General features: G+C 38.9%; 1 protein-coding gene and 1 pseudogene across 2 annotated transcripts in view; one reads left to right on the forward strand and one right to left on the reverse strand.

Annotated features, from left to right (window-relative positions):
- TPK1 (thiamin pyrophosphokinase 1) overlaps nt 1–25,023 on the forward strand; it is a 389,586-nt gene extending 364,563 nt beyond the window's left edge. For both annotated transcript variants that reach the window (XM_050784905.1, XM_050784906.1), the window contains one exon: nt 23,381–25,023. In XM_050784905.1, coding sequence (XP_050640862.1) covers nt 23,381–23,499 — 119 coding nt within the window. In that variant the 3' untranslated portion in view covers nt 23,500–25,023. The remainder of the gene's footprint in view (nt 1–23,380) is intronic.
- A 128-nt stretch (nt 25,024–25,151) lies between these two features.
- On the reverse strand, nt 25,152–25,296 carry LOC126951853 (uncharacterized; annotated as a pseudogene).
- Nucleotides 25,297–25,978: the final 682 nt, after the last annotated feature.

Raw genomic sequence — 25,978 nt, forward strand, 5'->3', positions numbered from 1 at the left:
TTGTTCTTACACTAAGGAAAGACATCTCCCAGTTGGTAAAAAAGGTTTCTATAGGACATCTTGGCAAACTGGCAGCTACCTTCGGGGGATTTTTTTCCTATGCATTTAACAATATTTAGGCAGAATGAGAAATAGATACTAATGCTTTTATTTTAGCAGAGATTTTTAAGGAGCTCAGAAAATTACATGAGTACTGTTATAGTGCAATATAAATACAGTATCTCACTTCAATTTTCTCCCTTGGCTCAGTTCCCAAAAATCAGAGGGAGTTCCTTTCCTTATAATTTGTGTTAACAACCTATTGTTCCTCCAGCTGTCTTTAGCTCCTCTATCCAGCATAAATTGATTCCAGTGGGAGGGAAGGCAAGATAGTAAATCAGTGCATCTATGCTTTTACTTCCCCTTTTGTTCTGTTCAACTCTATAATTACACTTCATTTTCCTAGAGCAGCAGATTTTCAAATTTAAATCTCATGAATTTCAATATTTATACATGTACATAATAGGAAAAAGGACTTCACTGCTCTCCCCCTCAATTTACACCTACAAACTAATATTTGCTGTAATAAGATAAAGGCAAATCCTTTTCTGAAAAAGATGATAGGGATTACCAAGTAACATTGTCTATAATTTTACCTTTTCAGAAATGGATGAGTGAACATTTTGGAGAGAGAAGAAGTAAAAATATTTTTTTCTTATTCTTCCCTAAAGTTAGTTTGACCAGGTAAAGCCCTCTAGAGGCCTTCAGAGGAAAAATGCCCCTACCTGCTTTAAAGCCCCAGCAGGCCACAGTTCCCAGCAAAAATAATTATTTGAGCATCGCTGTTATGACCTCTCTGGGCACATTTAATCAGTCAGTATTTATGGAGTATATTTCATGTGCCAGGTGCTGGTTTAGGTGGTAGAAAAATGATAATACTCAACATATACTGAACTCTTTTTCTTATACCAGGAAATCTGCTAAGGATCTTTCAGGATATTTTCCTATCTAATAATGTTATTATATCGGAGGGAAAAAGCAAGGATGAATCTTAGGTGGCAGAACAGATGTCTGTCCTTCAGGGGGAGATGTAACCTCTGTGAGCTCCAGTTTCCAAATATGAACCACAGTAATAATACCCACTTTATCAGGTTGTTGTATTAGATGACGTAATTCAGGTAAAGCTATAAGCCAATGCAGAACTATGTTTAAAATTAGGAAATCCAGAGAAGTGAGGCTCTACTCCATGTCAGTCACAGTTACAGGCACTGAGAATACACATTGTATTTAGGGGAAATGAAGTCACTAATGATCTTAGTAGTTTTAGTGCAGTAATAGAGGTGGAACCTACATTGCAGCAGGTTATTAAATGAATGGAAGTTGAAGGGTAAATGAGTAATTCCAGTATTTGGACTCTGAAGTGGGGGAGAGAGAGACTGATAACTGAAAGGGACATGAAGTGGGAGAGACTGTAAAAGAGTAAAATGGAATAGCCTTGAACACATCTAAGGGTTCATAGAAATAAATAAGATGATGAGAACTGTTTGAAGGAACAGGAGAGAGTGATGATAATCTGTAAATCAAAGCTGTGAGACAGTAAAGGAAGTGAGATCCAGAACCCTGGACAGAGGAGATGTCTACATTTCTGTTACAACCAGAAGAAGGGAGGAATTGAATGAATGAGGCTGTAGATACTGGCATGAATGTTGAGAAGATGTGGAGCAAGTTCTTATTGGGCTTGTTTTCCCTGAGAAGATGGGGTAAAGTCATGTGCTCAAAGTAGATAGGCATTAGGCATTTGGAAGGGTAGGAGGTTTTAGTGTGTAGGTCTTTAAATAGTAGCTAGCAAGAACTTAAAAATAATAATTAACCAGGAAAACAGAAAGATTGCCCCAACTGTGGATCTAGTTGAAGCTGAGTGCACTCTCTGTATCCTTTTGTTATACGCATGGTGGTAATAAATAAAGACAAACCAAAAGAGAACAAATCAAGGCTGTTTATTCAGTCTCTTGCAGAGTAACTCATTTTAGCAGAGACTCAAAGGCAGGGAAAGAAATGGGAATGCTGTGTAGTAGAGAAAGAGATGGCTTCTGATGTATCCTACTTGGAGTCTGTTGGCCCAAAGAAGCTGCAGGCAGGCTGACTGGAAGCAAGCATCCTACACGATAGGTTAGAGGAGCGTATTTGGCTTTCTCTGGTTGGTGCTAAAGTTGGCAGTGGAGCCAAAAATTAGGGAAACTGTCAGTTATCAGTTAAGTCATGGCCATTTGGGGCCAATTGTTGCAGAAATTATTGTTTGGTTTCCTGTGGTCTGAATCCCTACAAGTCTGACTTATGGTGGGCTGATTTCCCAGGCTAGTTATTGTAAATAAGGGGTTGGTTTCCTGGGCACGTTTCTACAGTTTTGGGGTCAGAATTCTATTTTTTACATGATCTTGCCATTGTCCATTTGGCAAGATCATATAAAATTGTCCACATAAAGTTTCCTACCACTTTTATTATTATTATTATTGAAACTTGAAATGACCTTCTCTTTAGAAGCCCTTGTTCCTTTAGTTAAAGGAATATAGAATCTGAGAGACAGATAAGACTCGGGAAATAGTAATGGAATGGAAGTAAGGGAATTTGTGGGAATACCATTTAAGAAATTAACACATAATTTTAACCTGTGCAGTAAAGGAAAAGTTTAAGAAACTGCATCACCTTGTTTTGAGCCTTGATCAAGATAAACTCAAGCTATGTGATATGGTTTGGCCCTGTGTCCCCATCCAAATCTCATGTAAATTTGTAATCCCCACGTGTCAGGGGAGGGGCCTGGTGGGAGGTGACTGAATCATAGGGGCGGTGGGAGGTGACTAAATCATAGGGGCGAACTTCCCCCTTAACTGTTCTCCAGATAGAGTTCTTACAAGATGTGGTTGTTTGAAAGTGTGCAGCACTTCCCCCTTCACTCTCTCTGTTACTGCCATGTGACAAAGGTCCTTGCTTCCCCTTTGCCCTTCCGCCATGATTGCACATTTCCTGAGGCCTCCCTGCCATGTTTCCTGTATATCCTGCAGAACTGTGAGTCAATTAAACCTCTTTTCTTTATAAACTACCCAGTCTCAGGTAGTTCTTTATAGCACTGTGAGAAAGGACAAATACACTTGAAAGTGGAACTTCAGGCCAGATCTCTCAGACCAATGGACTAGAGGATAGAGACTTAAGTGACTTGCTTAGGCCTGGACTTGAACCCAGTGCTCATTCATTTTCATTGACCTGAGAAGTAGCCATTACATCAATCATGTTGCAAATTTCTTTATCAAATTTGGAAGTGGAAAGTTTGAGTAATGCAAAACATCGACCTAAATGCTTCATTAATTACTCCACAGAGCTGCCTAACACCATAATAAACTTACCTGTTGTTCAATGTAGCTGCTTATAGGCTTAAGAAAGTTTAAGGAGAATGTAACCTTATAAATGTTTAACCATAAGGCATGATAAATGTTAGGATTAATGGTATGTCAGAGTGTGCATATTTTAGGATTATTTGTTAAGATTGGAGAAATTCCCCTGTTCCTATAAAATATTTGAGGGGCAGTTTACCTGATAAGAGAAACAAGGGTGTGTTACCATTGATTGATTATATAGTAAACCCTTACCTTGTCTCTCTTCACATAATGAATTTCTTTTTTCCCTACAGCCTGATAAGAAAATTTAATGGGATGCTTCCACCAGTAATAAAACCACTGAGCCATATAGAAAGTGGTTTTTACATCTAGTGAGAGAAACACCTTGATATCAGCTGGAAGAATCATTACTTCCACATGAAAGTTGTACTAAAGTGAAAGCTTAACAAACACTGAATGTATCAGAAGCACAGTAGCATTTCCCAAAGCTCCATCCATGGATGCGTGGTATTCTAAGGGTCAAACAGAGGTAATCTGAAATTGCTCGTGATCTCAAAGGGCAGGGGGACCTATGAAAAGGAGCAAGTGGGAAGCAAGGATCTAGCCATTGAACCCAGTGTTCCTTTTCCCCCAGTGCTTCTGAACACACCCATATCAGGTGGCCTAGAAGCAATATTAAATACATTCTGGAAAGCCTAGGGTTGGTGTGCTTCAATCAGCAATCACCAGTTAAGGAAATGCTGAGTTCTAGGAAAGGGGCCTCCTTTGAAGTCATTTAGAGACCCTTGACCAGGGAGCTTAGGAAGAATAAATACCAAAGGAGTGTGGGTTTATGTCTTGGCTTTCTGGGTGAATTATCTGAGATATAGACCCAGGGCCTGGATGAAGGTTTGCAGAGCAGACATCTTTATTTGGATACACATTTATTCATTCAATAAATATTTGTAGTAAGCTGTGTCATAATTGTAATCTATAACTAGGACATTTTCTTTGAATATGGTAAGTATACAGGAATAACAGAGAACAGAGCAAACCTAGTCTCTCCTGGACTCACATGATTCTGAGTAATGAACAAACTGTAGAAATAATACTCATAATATTAATACTTTTGTTTAATGTAATAACCAGGGTACTACCTTTATGGAATTCTCTGTTTTTAATGGAGTTTCTCAAATTGGCATACTGTGTTCTACTAAATGAGAACAGCCCTTGCACAACTGTAACATAGCCTTCATTGCTTTTTTGTTTTTTGAATCTCTAAACAAAATGTTTTATTTGGTAGAACAGAATTGCAGTTGCCTTCATTCTTTTTAATACAGTTCTTTGCTAATAACACCAAAACCCTAATTTTGCACACACACACTGACCCCTTAATTCTGCCTAGGAGCCCTGCTGGTATTTGTTATAATGTCAAAGTCTTGAACTGTGGAACTTGGCAAGTCCCTTACTGTAATGAATTAGTAGCAAAATGATTGGGGTAGCACGTTTTAGCATTCTTATTGAATGCTTGCTTATGCCAATGTTACTTACCTTTATTAAACCCATGACTCATTTTTTTTTCTTTTTTACTAAACATAAAAAGATCACACGTAATGTCAGAATGTTCACAATAAATTTTGTACTTAAAAAGGAAGTGTGGCCGGGCGCGGTGGCTCAAGCCTGTAATCCCAGCACTTTGGGAGGCCGAGGCGGGTGGATCACGAGGTCAGGAGATCGAGACTATCCTGGCTAACATGGTGAAACCCCGTCTCTACTAAAAATACAAAAAAAAAAAAAAAAAAAAACTAGCTGGGCGTGGTGGCGGGCGCCTGTAGTCCCAGCTACTTGGGAGGCTGAGGCGGGAGAATGGCGTGAACCCGGGAGGCGGAGCTTGCAGTGAGCCGAGATCCGGCCACTGCACTCCAGCCTGGGAGACACAGCGAGACTCTGTCTCAAAAAAAAAAAAAAAAAAAGGAAGTAACACAATTACAATTTTAGGATTTTTTTTCAAACTATATATACAATTCCCTACTCTTAAGAATTACTCTTGCACATAATAAAGCATTTGAATGTCTTTGTAGATTATAGAAACTTGGCCTTTTTCATCATTTTTACAAAGTGTTAAAAAATTTCCAGGGAGTAGAAAGGGACAGAGATTTCAAGCATCCTAAAATGGCAATTAAAGCACCAAGTAGACATTTTCTATAGTCTTTGAACATGAGACAGGATTTTAAAATGTAATTTTTTTCTTTCTCATGGTAATTATGATCATCTCGTAAGCCTCGAATGTCATAAATTAGCTATACTGAAGGAACCTAGTCCCGATGTTAGTCTGTTACTTTTCTATTTTCTTATTATCCTCTTAACTATTTTCCAGGCTGAGTAAATTCTTTGTACACTGGATTTGTGGCTAAATCAAAACAGAAAGTAGATCCTTCTATCTTTGTATTTTAGAAACCAGTAACACATATCACATACCAGAATGTATCTTTTGCATTTATTCACAAGCAACATGTTTGAAGGTTGAACCACATACAGTCAATTGTACTGTTAAAAATTTAATGCCTTTGCCTGCAGAATGTGCCAGTATATTAATTTAGTGGTGCCTTAAAGTTCTGCATTTGAGAGTCATGAGCTTACATCACTAAGCCTGGTAGATACCTGTCTAATAAGGTTCAATATGGTTAATATATGAGCTTTTTTAAAAGAGTAAAGATAACTTTTTACTTTGATTTTATAGATTTTTTTCATGAGATATAAAGTCATTTATATAAGCAGCAGCATCTCATGCTAAAACATAGCACTATTCTTGCATTGCACACTAAAAGAGCCATACAAGACTACTTTTAAAAAGCAGTCTGAATTTGTGGCACAGTTGTTTTGTTTTTTTTGTTTCATTTGAGACGGAGTCTCGCTTTGTCACCCAGGCTACAGTGTGTGGCACAGTTTTTCAAGAATCTATTCCTCTTCGATTCAGATATTATAAATACTAGGGCAATATAGGAAGATAAAGGCTTGCTTAAATGGCAAATTTTGTAAATAAAAGTTATTAGTATGTTGAAATATATTTAAATTTTGACTCAAGAAGAGATCAATCACTCTCCAGTGAAATGCCTGGGAGGATGCAAGGAAGAAAGTACACCAGGCCCTATACCAGAGGCAGGGCTGTGTCCAGATGCCCAAAATGGTGCCAAGAATCTGGAGGTTCCTCATCCCTGTTGCCATGTACACATATAAACATGTCTCTTAGACGAGAAGGAAAGAAACAATCTGCTAGGATGATTTCTTCATCCCTCAACAGGGAAATGGAGTATGGGATAGGTTGTGTATGCCTTTGGATTTCTTTGGAAGGAAAAGACCTCTATGGAATAAGGGGCAAAATAGATATTGTCAGTCCTGTTAATGCTTAGAACAAAAAGTACCTACAACACCGCAGCACCAATCCACAGGCCTGCAGCGTGTACTGTAGGAGATGCCTCTTTGACTCAGAGAAGAGGAGACACACATCACTGCCACTCCATCAATGAGTGGAAAATGAGATACTCCAGCACTAACAGAATGAAGCCTAAGAGGCTCATAGCTAGTACTCATAAGTGAAGCTGCCCCAAGCCCAAGATCAGAGGCAGTTGTTACTCCAGATACATCCGATGGCCTCAAGTGCCAAGTAGAGGCCAGTCTGTAGTCACCTCCAAGCAAAGTATAGAACAGTGAGACCTCACAACTGTGTCCATCATCTCTGGACGAAGAGATTCACCAGCAGGCACAGCACTAAAAAGGCATATTGGTAATTATCCATCACATTTCTTCACATGGTTCAGATGTTTTAGGAAGAATAAGGGGGAGGATATCTGCTTTCCCAGATTGCTTCCTGCAAAGAGTGTCATTGATTAAGAGAAGAAAGGTGGAAAGGTCAAAATGGTAGCCATCAAGAGGGTTCCATCCAATATTGAGTGGACCACAGTGAGTAGGTAAGAGCCTGGTCATCAACAAGGTGCCATAAGGGTCTGAATCAGAGGCTCCCCCAAAACCCCCAACAACTAGATACCACCGATGGCGTCAAAGGAGCAGGGAGGAGCCAGGTATCTTTCATGTCTTTCAGGCTAGATACTCACAAGGAATATATAGGATTGTTTATTTCTTAATTAAGAATACAGAAAAGCTATCTCAAGCCCTTTCTACACATACATACTAGTTGTGATTTAACAGGCTTTTTAAAATATTCGTTCAATTTTAGTAGACTTTTTACCAAATTGATTAGAGTTGTAAATTTGTCTATACATACCAAGTAAAGATGACGTCCTAACCTGCAGCTTTGATATAATCTAAGTTTGTACAAACTGCACAACTCAGCTTTTGAGGAATGATCTTTTTAGTATAAAAACAAAATTGCCACTCTCCATCCCTGTCTCCAAATACTTCAAAATGAATGGTTTTTTTCTGCATAGAAAGTTCGTAATCATCTTATCTTTGGTGTAATTGATGTCTGATACATTGATATTCTTTTAGTTGCAAATACAGCCATTCATAACAAGTGAATTTTTTCCTTCTCTAACAATATAGGTCTATTTTCCTAAACCATAAATAAAGGCTCTGTGGTTAGCCTGTCTTCTAGACCATGAAATAATCTTGCCATGTCAGCAGTGAAAGTGGATTAACTGAAATTTCACCTTTAATTTTCATCTAATGTGTTTACTACCGATAGAGCAAAATGTTTGTACTAAAAGCCAAGTATTGACCCATGCCTGAGCAGCTAAGCCTGTGTGGCCATTTCCTCATTCCTCCCTGTCTAGACTGTTACTACTACTTCATGAAATAATGGCTGACACAACAAAAGAAACACTCCTATAGATAGTGGTTTATAAATGGAATTGGTGCATTTTCTAAATAAGAAAATGCAGTACAGAGTGCTTCAGTTAAGTACATTGCGTCCTGTGGTCAGTAGCTTACACAAAAGTCAAGGATGAGAAACTTCTGGATCCATTTCGCTACTGGCTTGAAGCCTGTGACGTTAGTCAATCTACATGAATCACTAAGCTTTAGGAAAAAATAGGTAACATAGTCATATGTTCAAGCAATTCAAATATTCACTATGTAGTTTTAATCATTTAACTCTGCTTAGCTAATCCAAAAATTCTTGAGGAGCCAACCAATTTGTTAAACCCCTAATTTGACTTTGGGTTTTTTAAATTTATTATTTTTTTTTAATATAGAGACGGGGTCTCACTATGTTGCCAGGCTGGTCTCAAACTCCTGGCCTCAAGTGATCCTCCCACCTCAGCCTCCAAAGTGCTGAGATTATAGATGGGAGGCACAGTGCCTGGCCCATAGTTTGATTTTGTTATAGTAGAGAATGCACTGAGCTACAAGTCAACAGACTTGAATTTTAGTTCTGGGCATCCTAGGTCAATAAGGTATCTTTAACTTGTTTCCCTGTTTTGAAATAAAGTGTTTGGATATTATATCCATGGCTCTTTAAATACATTCTCTGAAGCACTGAAGACCTAGCCAGTTCCCTAAAACCAACTTGGTTTGGTTATGAGGTAAAGTCAAGTGAATAGAACTCTGAGCCTAGCACTTTAAATTGGTTAAGTAGGAGCAGCCTCACTGTTACCTATATTAAACCACTGAACTAAATAATAGATAAGATTTCTTCCAGATTAGATATTCTATAATAAAGGAAGTTAGATCAAGTCATATTTCTGCCCACAAGGAGCTTATAATCTAATTGGTAGAAAAAAAAAATACTTGAACATTTAATGTGTAAGATAGTATTACACATATCAGCATTCCACAATGATACAGTAAAATGCTAAGTAGAAGGTTATAAAGTTGAGGCTGGGATAATATGCAACTTTGCATGCAGATAGTTAATGCAAAGAAGGTTCATCAAAAAAAGAGAAGTTCAGGCTGTCATCAGGAAAAAGTCCATGGTATGAGTATTGAAAAATTGATTATTATAACTAGAACAAGAAAGAGAATATATTAATTGTGAATTAAAGTAGCTTGTTTCTAAGAATGGCTAATATTTTCAGACTTGTTAGAATATTCATATAGGAAGATGACAGCTATTCCTAACATGAAATATTATTATTGTATATCAGCAAGGGGAAATTAAAAATGAAAATAGGTCATGATGAAATATATTAGGAGCAAGCATGTATATTTATAGGTTTATGGACAAAGTCTAAGACACTGCTTCATTACCTTTGCTATAACAAATCATATCTGTTAATATTAGGCCATTTGAATTTAAATCAAATAATGTTTTTCCCAAAAGGCAGTGGTCAGACTCTCACTAAATGAAATTCTGTTCTAAAAACAGCCATATGATTGAATGGATTCTGCTTGATGGTAAACACTCATCCCCTATTTCTGTGTTGTAAATATTTTTCCACAAGACAGTGAAAAGCCACCATGACCGTTGAGATTTCATTTTTGGGACTCTCACAGTTTCAGGCTGAGGTATAAGAAAGACCATCTATTATTAAGGGAGTGGAGGTCAAGCCATGCTGGTACCCCGTAGGGTAAAGCAGGGGTCGGGGAGGGGCTGGTGCAGGAGGGTAGCAGGAGATCTGGAGGAGCTAGAGGGGCAGGTACTCACTGTGACAGGGAATCTCAAGTGGAGTGGGCGGTGCAGCCAAAGAGGAAAGCCGGGCACCGGGTAGGGACACAGGCAGCAGGGAACATGCCTTTGTGAGAGGAGCGGGAATTTCATCAGCAAGAGGTGGCCTGAGTGGACCAGTTGGTCTGGCTGAATTGATCAAGATTGAGCCAGAATCTTAGAGGGATTTAAATGGCAAATCTTTCAGAACTTCACAAGGGCTTTTTGTAAATTCAAAGATTCAGTCATCTGGTTCATTTGACTAGATCTTCCCAAGCACAAATAAATGGAAAATTGACTTCTAATAGTACCTAAACTTCACTCCGATATTTCTGGCCTTTGAACTTTACCAAAGGTAACCTCCCAGGTGCTCAGAGAAAGGAAAATTTAAGATAGTACGTGGAGGAGAAGAGACTAGACAAGGTCATACAGAAATTAAATCAGAAAGCTCTTAGTTCACAAGCAGGGAATGGAAGCCAGACCACCAGTATGAAGGGGCAAAGCCTGAGCTACGGCACAGGGCAGTCTTCACTGTTCTTCCCAGAAGGAATCCAGAGTAGTTCACTGTGAGCTTACAAAGGCTTTTAACTACTCAAGATAATTTTTAGAGCTGATTATGACATAAACCCTAAAATTCCTGTGTCCTGGAAGGCAGAGACCAAGAGAAAGTACTGCCACATGGTAACAAGGTCAAGCTCCCAAGGACATAAAACAAGATGGAGATAAACAGTGATTTTTTTTTTTTTTTTTTTTTTTTTTGACGGAGTCTTGGTCTGTTGCCCAGGCTGGAGTGCAGTGGCGCAATCTCGGCTCACTGCAACTCCTGGGTTCACACTATTCTCCTGCCTCAGCCTCCCAAGTAGCTGGGACTACAGGCACCTGCCACCACACCTGGCTAATTTTTTTTTGTATTTTTAGTAGAGACGGGGTTTCACCATGTTAGCCAGGATGGTCTCTATCTCCTGACCTCGTGATCCGCCTGCCTCAGCCTCCGAAAGTGCTGGGATTACAGGTGTGAGCCACCGCCCCCAGCCAGTAAACAGTGATTTTTACCATTCAGTCAACCGTTTGCACAGAGAGAGAGAAACCAGAAATCTGACGGGTAAGAAATTCTTATCCTTTTGCCGGCATGCCAGGCTTCTGGGTCCTCTTTCCCTGAGTGGCCCTCGTGACTGAGCTTGGCACACCATTGTGCTGGGGCAAAGCCGCATCAGAAAGGAAAATTATCTTTTTCTGTTCTGGCCAGAGTAAACTATGTGTGACAAAAACATAGACGTTCGCTACTCTGATTAGCACCCAATATCAAACTGGCAAGGCTCAAATTTGCCCCTGGTTGGTTTCCATCATTGTTAATCCAACCTACCAGGAGTTTCAACCTGTGGTCTCTGGGCGAGATGGTTTCCCTGAATAATAGAAAAGATAAGAAAGGGAAAGGAGAGAGAGAGACAAGCATTGCCTGAGGCAGGGTGGGGAAGGCGAAATGATTAGGGAGGCCAGAGAAAGACCCACCCATTGCCACGACACGAAAAAAAAGTTCAGGCGGTTGCTTCTAGGTAGTGAAGGGACCTTTTCCAGCAGTCCCGTCATCTCTCAAGTTTCCCCTTTTAGGGAGGAAAAAGCTCCCCATGTCCCACTATCCTGTACATGCCTAATTCTGTCACCCACAGTTGTCAGCAAAGAGTGCAAGGCAGATTATTCCAAAGAGAATAGCAGTTGACATGTTGTAGTGCCAAACCCGTTCTTAGACAAAAGGGACTTTACTGAGAGCCCTCGTTTTTAAAATGTACTTCAAATGCATTGTTGTTCATTCGGAACACTGCACTGTAGGTTATCTTTAGTAAGATTTTGCTGTTTCTGTAAGACTTCACTGCCTCCCAGGCCTAAAGTATAAGCCAGAAAGAACTTGGTTTTCCAGAAACTAAGGATCCCATTTTTACCTAAAGTATTGGCCTTACGCTCAGGTTCTCTTGATTAACTTAGCCAGTGATTTTTGTTCCTAAGTGTAAGAAAAATGAAACAAAGGGGTATAACACAAAAATCTGATTTTTCAAAGGCCACATTTTATAACTCCTACAATATTACTGCTTACTACCAGTTCCTTTCTGACCCAGCCAGATGTAAGAGGCCTCTAACTGGATCCAAGCCAGTTAATTCCCAGATCGAATCCATTCCTGGACCCAGGCCAGTTTCTGTCACGACTCCAAACCCAGTTTGGATCAGAAATTTGCTCAAAGAAACTCAAGAGAGCTCAAAACACAAATCCGTGGAGCTTGGAAATCCAGGAGGGAGCTTACCCATGATCCCCAGCGGCTGTGAGAGATCAGTGGAGCTCCAGAATCCAAGGGGGAGCTTACCCATGATCCCCAGCAGCTGTGAGAGATCAGTGGAGCTTGGAAATCCAAGAGGGAGCTTACCCATGATCCCCAGCGGCTGTGAGAGATCAGTGGAGCTCCAAAATCCAAGGGGGAGCTTACGCATGATCGCCAGTGGCTGTGAGAGATCAATGGAGCTTGGAAATCCAAGGGGGAGCTTACCCATGATCCCCAGTGGCTGTGAGAGATCAGTGGAGCTCGGAAATCCAAGAGGGAGCTTACCCATGATCCCCAGCGGCTGTGAGAGATCAGTGGAGCTCCGAAATCCAAGGGGGAGCTTACCCATGATCCCCAGCGGCTGTGAGAGATCAGTGGAGCTCCAAAATCCAAGGGGGAGCTTACCCATGATCCCCAGCGGCTATGAGAGATCAGTGGACACAGTGGGTCCTGCAGGTACCTTGCAGTGTTCACTCAGCGCTGCTGGGGGTCGCTAGAAGCTCCACTTTAGATCCCGCTCTGACACCATCTGATAAAAGTAAAACTTCAGCTGAATTAAATTTGAAAGAGTTCTATTGAGCAGTGAACGACTTGCAAATCTGGCAGCCCCCGGAATCACAGCAGATTCGCAGAGACTTTCTTGACTGGTAAATTCTAAAAGGGCATGGATTATGTCTCTTTAGCTTATTTGTATAGATACCACCTGCAGGTTTGAGATTGATGTTAAGTAATCATACTGTGCTACCGCACATGATCCTCTCTTTCTTCACTTTTCTATGCCATTTCTGTTTGTTCGATGTACTTGTAATAATCTCCGTTGACATTTGAAGGATAGAAGCAAATGCCACTTTAAAGCTTCCTTAGTGCAGATGAAATGATGATAATAATACAACACATTTTCAACACTTTCCTGGAGAAGTCAAAGCTCTTCACAGACTTTAACTCATTCATCTTCACAATAGCAGTATTAGAGATAACTGGGGACAGGTGTTATTGGCATTTTACATATGGATGCTGAGGTCACCTGAGGGACTTTTAACAGAAGTCAAAATATGACAGTGAAAAGTTCAAGTCTCTGTTTTCAGGGATGGCACCGAGGCCCACCAGTACAAAATGACTTGCCTTGCTCTACAGCCGGGCAGCAACAGATGCGGATGACTGCGACTCAGTCATCTTTGGCATCTGCAGGTCATAATTCTCACCCCTGTGGAATGGTTTGGGGGCAGGCCAGTGTCCACAGGTGGCAACACGAAGACACAGGATTTGAAGGCAACAGAGCAAAGTAGATCAGTTCAGGACAGCCTGTGGACAGCCTTTCTCTTCTTTGAACACACGTTTAAATGTGATACTGACTTTCCACACTGAAAATTTTCACGGAGTTCTACACAGATCATTCACTTTACCACTAATAATTAATGCAAATAGGTCACAGTTTGTGGATTTGGACTGTGGTTCTCATTTTATAAGCCCAGTAAGCTTCTCTTTTTCTTAAAGCAGCTCTGATTGACTCTTTAACTGGAACATGGGGTGTTTTATGAGTAGAACATGCTGATGACATAATACAGTAGGGAATTCTCTTTAACAAATAAAAATAACGATTTTGTTTATTTTAGAAAGGGCGAAATGTTTGATGATCTTTGTAAACATTTTCTCGCTGGCATAATTAGTTTTGACTCCTCCAAGCAGCAGCATTTTCCTGGTCTAACTGTTTTTTCGATCAACAGGCTGAGTCATAACACAGAAAATGTGGAGAAGGAAGAATAATTGAACATCAGAAGCCTTCTAATGCCTTCCAGCCCTCATCCAAGGGCAAGGGAAATGTGACTTCCAAGAGAGATGAAGATAAATGCAGCCAGTTTCAAACAGAATTATAATAGCCCTTCCTTGGACATTTGAGTTCAAGGAAGGATTAGTTGTCAGGAGAGGGAGGTGATGAGTGTTCACCTTGGGAGGAGTCTTAGCAGATCAGGGTTTTGAGAGATAAGGCCCAAAAAGAAAGCACAGCTGATGGCTTGTTATCAGAGACATGCATAACAATAAGTCTCGCTCTTATCATTTTCACAAGCACTAAGAAGTTCTGGTAGACACTGCACGTTAATTTCCAGGGCCTCCTGCATCAATGAGTGGAAGTAAAGGCTGTCCTTGGTGAGCTTCAATGAGTTGACAAAGGAAGGGTCCTCACCACACACAGGCTGTGTGCTCAGCATCTCTCTCTATGCTTTTCCAAGAAGCTGCAATGCAGATATATCAGAGACTAGATAATTTCTTCCTGAATTTGGCACATTTTTTTTTTCAACTTGGATTTATTTTGATGCACTTTAAATCAGTGAACATTTCTTAATGCTTTGCGATGGCATTACTTCAGCTTTCAGGGAAACCAAGGGTGAACCAAGAGGGAAACACTTCCCTCCATAAGTTGCCAACCTTTCTGCCCAAATTTTTTCCCCAGATTGTAATGTGGAATTTTAATATTGAATAACTTCAAACCTGCAGAAAAACTGAAGGGACAGTATAGCAAAATCTGTATACCTTTCACTTAGATTCACCAAGTGCTAACATTTTTTTCTACATTTGCATTTATTTCTTTGTATGTTTACTAGGCCATTCTTGCATTGCTAAGAGACTGGGTAATTTGTAAAGAAAAGAGGTTTCCATGCATCCATGTCCCTACAAAGGACACAAACTCATCCTTTTTGATGGCTGCATAGTATTCCATGGTGTATATGTGCCACATTTTCTTAATCCAGTCTGTCACTGATGGACATTTGGGTTGATTCCAAGTCTTTCCTATTGTGAATAGTGCCGCAATAAACATACATGTGCATGTGTCTTTATAGCAGCATGATTTATAATCCTTTGGGTATATACCCAGTAATGGGATGGCTGGGTCATATGGTACATCGTTCTAGATCCTTGAGGAATCGCCATACTGTTTTCCATAATGGTTGAACTAGTTTACAATCCCACCAACAGTGTAAAAGTGTTCCTATTTCTCCACATCCTCTCCAGAACCATCATTCTTAGCAAACTATCAGAAGAACAGAAAACCAAACACCGCATGTTCTCACTCATAGGTGGGAACTGAACAATGAGATCACTTGGACTCGGGAAGGGGAACATCACACACTGGGGCCTATCACGGGGAGGGGGGAGGGGGGAAGGATTGCATTGGGAGTTATACCTGATGTAAATGACGAGTTGATGGGTGCTGACGAGTTGATGGGTGCAGCACACCAACATGGCACAAGTATACATATGTAACAAACCTGCACGTTATACACATGTACCCTAGAACTTAAAGTATAATAAAAATAATAAAAAAAAAAGAAAAGAAAAAAAGAAAAGAGGTTGAATTGGGCTTACGGTTCTGCAAGCAATGCAAGAAGCATCGTGCCAGCATCTGCTTCTGGGAAGGCCTCGGGAAGCTTTTCCCCATGGCAGAAGGCAAGGCAGGAGCAGGCACTCCCCATAGGGAAATCAGGAGCAAGAGAGAGATTGTGGGAAAGGTGCCATGCACTTTTAAATGACCAGATCTTGAGAGAACTCACTATCTCAAAGACAGCACCAAGCCACGAGGGATCCACCCTCATAACCCAAAAACCTCCCACCAGGCCCTTCCTTCAGCATCAGAGATTACAATTCAACATGAGATTTGGGCAGGGACAAATCTCTAAACAATATAATATGAGAGTATGAGTGTACGTGCATTACATTCTGAACTATTTGAAAATAAGTTGGAGACATGATAATAATAAACACCTAAAATTCTTCAGCTTGTATCTCCTAGGAATGAGGTCATTCTCCTGCCTAACTACAGTGGTATTATCTAATCCCAAAATGTAACATTGATGGAATAATAGTGTACAGTCCATATTCTTACTCTCCAAGTGTCCCAGTAGTGCTCTTTATGACTTTTTAAAATCTGGAGTCTACTAAAAAAACATGTATTTAGTTGTCATATCTGTTTAGTCTGTTTTAATCTAGAAAAGTCCCTTCACATTTTTGGTCTTTCATGACACTGACAGCTTTTAAGAGTTCAGGCCCACTAACCTGTCATCTGCCCCGCATTCTGCATTTGTCTATGGTTTCCCCATGATTCAATTCAGGTCAGGCATTTTTGGCCAAAAGTATTAATGGGTGATGTTGTGTTCATCCCTAGCATCATAGCAGGAGGCACATGATATCAGTATGACCTTTTATTGGTGATGCTAAGGTTGATCATTTAGCTAAGATTGGACTCATGAGATCTCTCTGCTACCTTTTTTTCTTTTGAAATTAAAAGCAATACGTGGAGTACTACATTGGAACTGGGTTCTATCCTTCTCCTCCACATTTTACCCAGTAGTTTTAGCATCCATCCATTGATGGTTCTTGCCTAAACATTGGTGGCTGCAAATGGTGCCTTTCTAATTCTCTAATTCTGCCATTCCTTCCTTTAGTAGTTGGCATTCTTCTGTAAAGAATAGGTTTTCTTCTCTCCACCTGCTTTTGGCAATTCATTATTCAATATATTATAATGCCTCTCTCTCAGGATTCTTTTCTAATGCCCCCAATTAGTTCCAGTCCTTGTGTCCTTTTGACAGGTCTACATCTGTTTTTGAGTACTCGCTTGCTTTCTGGAAGATGTTTCAAGCTCACTCTGTACTTTGCCTGGTTGAGACAAGGCATCTAAATAGTCAGCTTTAAATACAAAGTGTGTTCCAGGGAAGCAATCAAGTCATTTGTAAATAGAAAAGAAAATTTTTAATTTGGCCTGTAGCAGTTGGAGAATCAAAGAGTGGTATAGGGTAGAAAGTGACATTGAGTTTAGACTTGAAGGATGAAATATGCAGAGAAAAGTCAGTTTGTTCCTGGAGGGAACGTGTCAAAAATTTTCGTGGAAGCAGGAAATTCCTGATCTATTCAAGGAATAGCAAGTAGCAGAGAGTGGCTGGCAAGCAGGTAGGAAGTAGCCAGATGACAAAGGGCCTTAAGTGCCAGGATATTTGGCCAGGAAGAGGGACTGTGTTTGCTTTGTTTTGAACATTTCATTATAGGCAATTAAGGTTCACCCGTTATTCCTTCACAAGGGTCAGAGGAGTGGGAAGAGAAGGTAATAATTGGGAGAAAGGAGTACAATTAGAAGATTATTTGTAATTAGAAGAAAAATTAGAAGATTATTTGCAAGTACAATTAGAAGATTATAGGTATTTTTTTGTATAATGACTTCTTTTCCTCTGAGTAGATACCCAGTGCTGGAATTGCAGATCATTATTCTAAGTGAAGTAACTCAGAAATGGAAAACCAAACATCAGATGTTCTCACTTGTAAGTGGGAGCCAAGCTATGAGGATACAAAGGCATAAGAATGATACAGTGGACTTTGGGGACTTGAGGGTCTTGGGGGAAAGGGTGGGAGGTGGGTGAGGGATAAAAGACTACAAATTGGATACAGTGTACATTGCTTGGGTGATGGGTGCACCAAAATCTCATAGATCACTACTAAAAAACTTATGTAACCAAACACCACCTGTTCTCCAAAAACCTATGGAAATAAATGAATAAATAAAATAAAAATAAATAACTCCTTCCCCCTTCAAAAAAAAAAAAAAAAAAGGAAGATTATTTGCCACATGTCCAGGCAGGCAACTATTTATTCTATACCTTATAGAATGTAGTATATATTCTCTTGGTAATTTTAAATTAGGTTTGCTTGGATTTGGGATTTTTGGTTGTCCTTTCTATAGTTCCTGCTAGATAGTTCTCAGTCCTCAAGTTGAAGGGCAGAGGACTGAGTCTGTCTTGCTGCTGAGCACATGTGAAGTATTTAAGTGTTTGTTGATCCACTCACATCATGTTTAAATCACTCGAAATGATATTATGTGCTCACTTTGAATTTAATGTTCTCTTTATAACCTAGGACTCTGTGACTGCATATCTATATATGAAATGAAAATTAGTATCTGTATAATCAAACCAAAAAATAATGTTCGTCTGAAAAAAGCAGATAATTGAATCATAAATATAGTTCCTGCTTCAATAACCTAGAACTGCACTGTTCAATTCGTATAGTAACCACTAGCTGTGTGTGGCCATTGAGTACTTAAAATGAGCCTTGTCCAAGTTGAGACATGCTGTAAATGGATTTCAGAGACTTAGTATGAAAAAGAATGTAAAAGACCTCAATTTTTATATATTGATGATGTTAAAATGATTTGGGGTATATTGGGCTAAATAAAAAAGATATTAACATTTTTCCCATTTTTACTTTTTTAAGGTGGCTATTAGAAAATTTAGATTTGTGAATTACTTATTTTTATTTGGCAATGCTGAGATAAATAAATATATTTATTTTACAGATGGTCTCAAACTTGTATTTCCTGAGATTCTAATAGAAATATAAGTACACAAAAGGCATGTACTCCACAGCTTTACATTAGGACTACTTTGAATTCTTGACTTCAAGAAAGTGAAAACACAACATATTTATTTTATTTTTGAGAATTTTCAAGAGCAGCCATAAGTATAAATGCCATTTTATAAGAAACAAATTCATTAATAACATTTCCCAGAATTCATATTTTACAGTATAAATTAGCAATTTTTAAAATATAATCTTTTGCCTCATGTGTGTACGTAAAGGACCTTTTTAAAAAATATATTTGTCAAAAATTAAAATGGTAAAGACCTATAATAGTGAACTGATGTTACAGACAGTATAGTTTTCTTTTCCTGGTAATGAAATCTGAGTCATATTTTCTTAATGTGTTGCCATTTCTCCAAATGGGCTAAGAATCCTCAGAAAGTAAATGGTGAGTGTAGACAGTCATCCCATTATGCCTTAAATAGTTAGTGATGTCTAATATGTCTAACTTAACTCTCAGAACTTAACCTAATGTTCCAGAATAGTAGGGAGCCTTAAGATTCATCATAATGGGTTCATTAAGCATTTGTCTATATGAGATGTAGAGTATTCATTAAGTCTTAGAATGGTTTTTAGGCTCTCACTAACGCATCTCCTTAAGTCTCTGTCAGGCTGCCGAAAGACAGCTCTGTACTTCAGGAAAACAGACCAGCAGCAGGTCTCTTCTTTAGAGCTCTTCAAAGAATCGCCTTAACCTCCCTTACTAACTTGTTAATGTCTGACAACTTTTAGTATCATCATAGCCTGTGATTTTAGCCTCTCTGAGCTTCATTTTCCTCATCTCTAAATGGAAGATAAAACCCAGCTATGCTCTGAGTGCCTGGTGTACTGTAAGGACTCAGATCACATCTTGAATGAATGAGGATTATGCCCATCTCAAATAGCACCTCCCAGGCAAAGCTAGTTCACTCCATTTTTCCCTCAGGATTTATTGATTTTAGAAATGTTTCCATTGCCTTTTTAAACAATTTATTTATTTTTACAAAAGAACCAGTGTCAATCTACAGATTCTTGGGAAGCCAGGCCAGTGGGCGGGCCTCCAGGGATGCCAGTAGCCCCCCACTGTCAAAGGCTTAACTTCCCTCTTGAAAACACTACCCATCTTGGCTGCCAGGAAGGCACCTCTGCCCTCCTTGGGCCGCCTCATGCTTCTCTCCTGTCTACTGGGTTTGATTGTATATCTTTCTCTTTTACTACAATGTGAGTCCTCATTTTAGTGAGGGCAGAGAAACTCATCCTTAAACCCTAGTGCCTGGCACAGAATGAGGCTTTAATATCTATTAAATAAATGCATATGTATATGCAGGCCAAGGAATCACCTGAAATGATGTTAAGTATTTCACAAAAGCTAGCCTGGAAAAGTTAGGAGTGTACCTCATTCTACTTCTCAGCTGGCTATAAACTAATCACTTGAATTCAGGCCTTTGCTAATTGTTCAGCTCATGACATCTCTCTTTTTGTTAACTTTAAAAGACAAACCTGATCTATTTTATCGGCAGGATAACAGGAGAAAGCAAAGAAGATGGAAATTTCTTGAATATGTATCATATGTAAGATTGGCCACATAATCCATACAACTTCCCTGTGAAGTAGATATTTTCTACATTTTTACTGTTGATGGCACAAGGCCAAAGAGTTTAAATAACTGAGTTTGTAAAGCTGGTGAATGGTAGAGCTGGGGTTTGAACCTAGGTCTAACTTACTAACTTCATCATGATGGAGTCATGCTCTTTGATAGAGAGATGCCTTTTCTATAAAAGCACCTGAGCAGAAAAGTCATGCAGCTGCACAGAGAATGAATGCCTCCCACTGTTGTTTTTCAGTGCCAAAAGCATTCGAGGCCTTGCAGAGTACTCCTTCACGCTTCCAGCTCCAACCAAGGAGCCACAGTTCACTAATGTACCTTGTGGAGGAAAGATGGGCAGGAAACCAGGGACAAATGGCCCCACTAACTGAAAAGAGTTGAATAATTGGTTTCTACCAATTTGCCAGCTCTTGCTTTGTAGTCCCCTGTCTTTCCAGCTTTAGAGAAAAGCTGGGAGGACATCACTGAAAACAATAGAACACGGAGTGCTAATTCTCATCCTTACCTTTGGGAAAGGAAACAGCCTGAGATAATGGATGAAAATTGTAAAATCTATGTTAATGTGCTTATCACACAAAGTATGGTTGCTTATAAGCTTGCACATAGATCCATAACTTTTATTTTTGCCTTTTGTTAAAAACGGAACTTGATCTGATGACTGGTTGTCTTTGAGCAACTATGGTTGGCTATAGTCTACTCTGCAAACAATGTGGGAGAAAATCCAAATCGGACTTTCTATAGTTCAGCCAGCTAAAGTGTTGATCAAATCCTCTAGGGTAGAAATGAAGAGGTAATTTGTTTTTCTGCTATCTGTACGCAGCTGGCTCTTTACTAGTTTCATGTACTTACGTCATGATTGGCCTTCAGATATTTGGGGTGGAGGAAATTCATCATAATTTCAAATGTTTTTCTTAAATTTTTTTTTTATTTTTCTAAGGGACACTTTAAGGTTTTGTCCAAAAATGATTCTGTGACTTGAAGAAAATATATTCCAAAATAATTGTAATGACATAGTAAATTAAAATTCATGACTTTGTCTCTCAACTTATCTTAGTTTTCTATCATTTTTATTGTACTTTCTATAAAGTTAGAGATAATCCAAACCAATTATTATCTTTAATTAATTGTAACATAACTGGTCTTGTTGGAAGTTTAAATATTATAAAATAAAATAAAAACATAATTTACAAGTATGGCTAACAGTGGCCTTACTTAACTCAAATAAATGTTTCTTTCCAAAAAAGAATTGCATCGTCTTATGCCCAAATATAACCACTTTGATTATTTTCCCATTTGAAAATTAATTAGGTTACAACAGTGTCTTAGCAAACCCAATATGTATAATCTGGGTAGCTACCTCTGAAATTCTGAAATCCATAGTCTGGCTTCAAAAATCAGAAAAGAATTTATATGCAGCTATAAACTTGAAGCACAATTTTGTACTCCTGTTCTTTGGGCCGAAGTAAAAACTAGGATTTTAATTGAGTTTCTCGAATCATATAATGTATGTGTCAAATTCAAGTGGGTTGTGCATGCATGGGTCTTCACAAGGGAGTTTCCACTTTAAAGTTGGCAGGCCTGCTGAAGCACTCTAAATTGCCTTCACCATGAAGTGGTGTGAAGTGCTCCCTGACTCCTTCCCTCTTGGCTGTTGGGAAAAGCTTGAAACCCTAGGCCTGGGATAGGTCTCAGAAAGTACTTGGTAAGCACCTAGGTTCCAGGCAAGACCACCATTCAAGAGAGGTAGAGATTTCAATTGACTTTGCTGTTAATCCCTCAAAGATCACCACCCTGATCTACCAACTATGTTTAACAGTGTCTAAATCAATACATATTTTTGTGTATATCACCAGTGTTCAGAAACATCATCTCACAGAAGTCCTAAATGACTCAAGAGTTAAGAGCTTCTTATATTGAAGTTCATATCAGGGCAATATTCACATGAGATTCACTCTGTATTACTGTGTAGTTTTACTTTTGTGTTTGCTTTAGTAAAAACATTAACAACTATGAAAAATAATTTGAGTTTTAATAAATAAGCTGTGTGAACTGGTAATACTGACAATAGATTATCTTGCAGTACCTTTGCTGAATTTTTAAATCACCTTTTCAAGATTTCCTCAGAAAGATAGGAGGCTCCCTCTAGTGGGAAGTGAGCATTGTAATTGATTTCCCCCAAAGCAGTGTGTATAACTTCATAGGTTTTGTTTGAAGGAAAAGGACCCTCTTCTGACTCTGATAGTTTGGGCTCCATAATATTTGTTTATTTTTCTCTCTGAATTTTGGTAAAGAAAATAACATTGGTTACCAAGCTTATAGGACAGTTGTGAGTTTAGAGTCATGTTGATGAAGTGAATTGCTCCTGTATCAGCAAAGAGATGTGAAGTTACCAATCTGTGCCTAGGCATTAACTTGTTAGAGAATAAAAAATATGTATATGTATATATTTATGAAATATATAAATTCTAATCTTAATTCATAAGCCTTTTACTTTGATAAGTAGGTTAAAGGATTATCTTACCATCTCTTGCCCTCACTGTATAGCTGAGCTTAAGTGACTTGCTCAAGATTACACATTTGAAAGTTGGCTTTGACCTTTGAGTTTCTATTAATTTTTACAGAATGTAAGCTGTATTCGCTTTGGCTTTTCTTACTTTATGAGAAAACAATGACCAAAATCACATGCATTTTTTAGGTAATTTTCTATCTGTCTCATATCATTTCTACTTGAAGCTAAAACTACATCTTTATAGAGTATAATAACTTATATTAAATTCTAATTCTGAATTATCAAGAGAAACTAAAATTGTACCCAGGGAAGGAAGGAAGTAGCACATTACAAATACAGGTTTTGGTTTTGTAATTAGTAAAGGAAAAGAAAAGATTCTAATAAAATTTAATATTGAGAATGATATATAACCCAAAATGGCCAATAACCACTTCCAGGAAGAATGTTTACAATAGTTATAGAAATTTCCCATTTTAAAGCCATACATCATATATTTCACCTATCCCCCATTTATATATTTTTTATCAAAGTGGGTGCTTACTTGCTTTTTGGTAAGTGACAAAGTTAATCTACACTGGAGGAAGAAAAAGAAATAGTTACTAATTTTTTTCCCTTATTTTCTTACAGAAAATGATGTGCTTGCTTTTGGAACATTGGTCAGTACTTCCAATACCTATGACGGGTCTGGTGTTGTGACTGTGGAAACTGACCACCCACTCCTCTGGACCATGGCCATCAAAAACTAACCTGTCGACTGGCATCCATAAATGTGCCTCTGCCTTATCTCATTTCTCAACGGTTCATTGCTCAACAAGAACGATTCACCTGGGTTTGCAGGAATCTAAACCTCTGTAGGGGAAGCCCACTGGGTTTAAAGATGTTAGTGTTTAGATAATACAGGTAACATAAATGGCAGATCTCAATTTTATAGTAGTGGGAAAGATACATGCTAAGAAAGCAAATAAGCTCCATTACATTTGGTTGGAACCTAATGGGAATCATTCCACTATACAATTCAGTACTGATTATTCTTCTTATGTTATTAATCATTCCATTTATCCTAGAAAATTGTTTTTAATTTGAAGCAGAGATCATTGTTGAGGTTCCTCTTGGGAGTCTAGAACATCCTTAAATGTCTAACAACAAGGGCTACCTCTGAGTACCTTTTAGTATTAGTTTTCTGTATAAGATATATATTATCTTCTACTGAAAAAAAATTCCTTTCAGATTGGGGTGTTATAAGTGCACCAGGTCACTCTGACCTTATTACTGTCTTTGGTATTGTCTTTTTTAAATAAATCAGGAATCACTGACCTAATTGTTAAATTTAAAAACAGGTAGTTATTATAAGCAAAGAGAAATGATGTGAAAGATAAATGATGATTCATGGAGCCCTACTCACACATTAACCCCCCCAACATCACAACCTAGGTGGAAAAAGCTGTGCAGAGGAAACAAGCATAAATATCAAATTCATTTCTGACATAGCTTAGACAGAAAAACTGTTGGTTCAAAGACCAGAAGTGTACTCACATTACCAGAAAATGAGTTTGTCTATGGGGATACATGAACACCATACACTAAGGAGCCTAACTCCAAAGCCTGCGTTCTCATCCTAGTCTGATATTCACCTAAGTTTCTGGATCCCTTTTGTTAGCTGTAAAATGGAAGTGGTTGGACTGATGGTGTCTGAGGTTCTTTCCCACACTGAAATTCTAAATTTTGACACTTAGCAATCGTAGGGCTGATAATACACAGTTACTGACTTAGCCTAAACAACCTGGTGCATCAAAATGTATTCACCTTTCTTTTGTAAAGAGACCATCTTCTATCTTCTTTCCACCTTTCTCTATGTTTTATGAAACCAACTGTTGACATACAAATCATGATTGAAGGAGAACCTGTCCAATGTGTTTTATGTACACACATCCCTATGTTGCTATAAGAAAAGTGACAGTAACTGTTTTCTTTTTGGTGCTATGACAGTGTGAGACTCAGGTTGTCTGTAGAGAATGAAAGAAGCAGTGACCCACGTGACTGTGGCATTTTCGGCACTTGTCATTACTTTCTGCTTGACTGGAGGTTGAGACTCAGCCATGTTTCCATCTTCAGTTTCTGAAGACTAGTTATATATTCCGTACTCAAAATATATTCATAATATATAAAAGAAGTATATCTATGATTTTAAAATTTTACTACCAAAGAATGCATGTTCTATTTGTCCTGAAAATGTTACCAGTGTTAATAAATGGATACTTATCAAAAAAGAATATAGTTTCCTGAACCTTAGTAAATACTGGGAGACAGGGGATTAAAAAAAAAAAAGCATTGAGGCTTATCTCACACTACCACCTGAGTATCAGGCTGTAGCCATTGGGGGCCCACAGAAGGAGTTCTCTTAAAACATGGGCCACCATTCCCAGTTCCTGCCAGGCTACTGAGGAATTAGGTGCTGGTTTTAACCATACACATGTTGACAGGCCCGAGGGCCTCTTCCATTCTTGTCAAGGGAAGTGCTAACCTTCTCTCCTTTCATACAGCACTAGGTGCTGGTTTTATTACAGTCAGCCCTCCATATCAGTGGGTTCCACATCCATACATTCAGTCAATCCATCGTGGATTGAAAATATTTATAAAGAAAAGACCGGTTGCATCTGTCCTGAACACATACAGACAGTTTTCTTGTCATTATTTCCTAAACAATACAGTATAACAGCTGTTAGCATTTATATTGTGTTGGGGATTATAAGTAATCTAAAGATGATGTAACGTACACGGGAGGATGTACATAGGTTATATGCAAATACCACATCATATTATATCAGGGACTTAAGTATCCCATCCATGGATTTTGGTATCTGCAGGTTGGGGGTTGGAGAGGTTGTCCTGGAACCAGTCCTTGCAGATACCAAGGGACAACTATATTTCCCCCCTTCCCATTCCTTAAAACTACCTAAGTGTGTCTTTCTCTTTCTGTGCTACCCCACCGTGGCAGTGAAGTATCCACTTATTTTTATAACAATACAAGGCTGCAGATGGTGAGATCTCAGGTACACCCAGTGAACTATCTGAGCCTCCCAGGAAGTCCCTCTTCTCTCGCTCCTGTTCAATTCAGATCCTGACCTGCAGCGTGTAGCCATGAAAGAGACTGCAGGTTGGGCCCTGCTGGGAAGCTGACAGGTATTCCTTGACCTTCTGACTCCAGTCACTTTCTTCTTTCTATGG

This window comes from Macaca thibetana, chromosome 3 (genome assembly GCF_024542745.1).
Source record: "Macaca thibetana thibetana isolate TM-01 chromosome 3, ASM2454274v1, whole genome shotgun sequence".
Lineage (NCBI taxonomy): Eukaryota > Metazoa > Chordata > Mammalia > Primates > Cercopithecidae > Macaca > Macaca thibetana.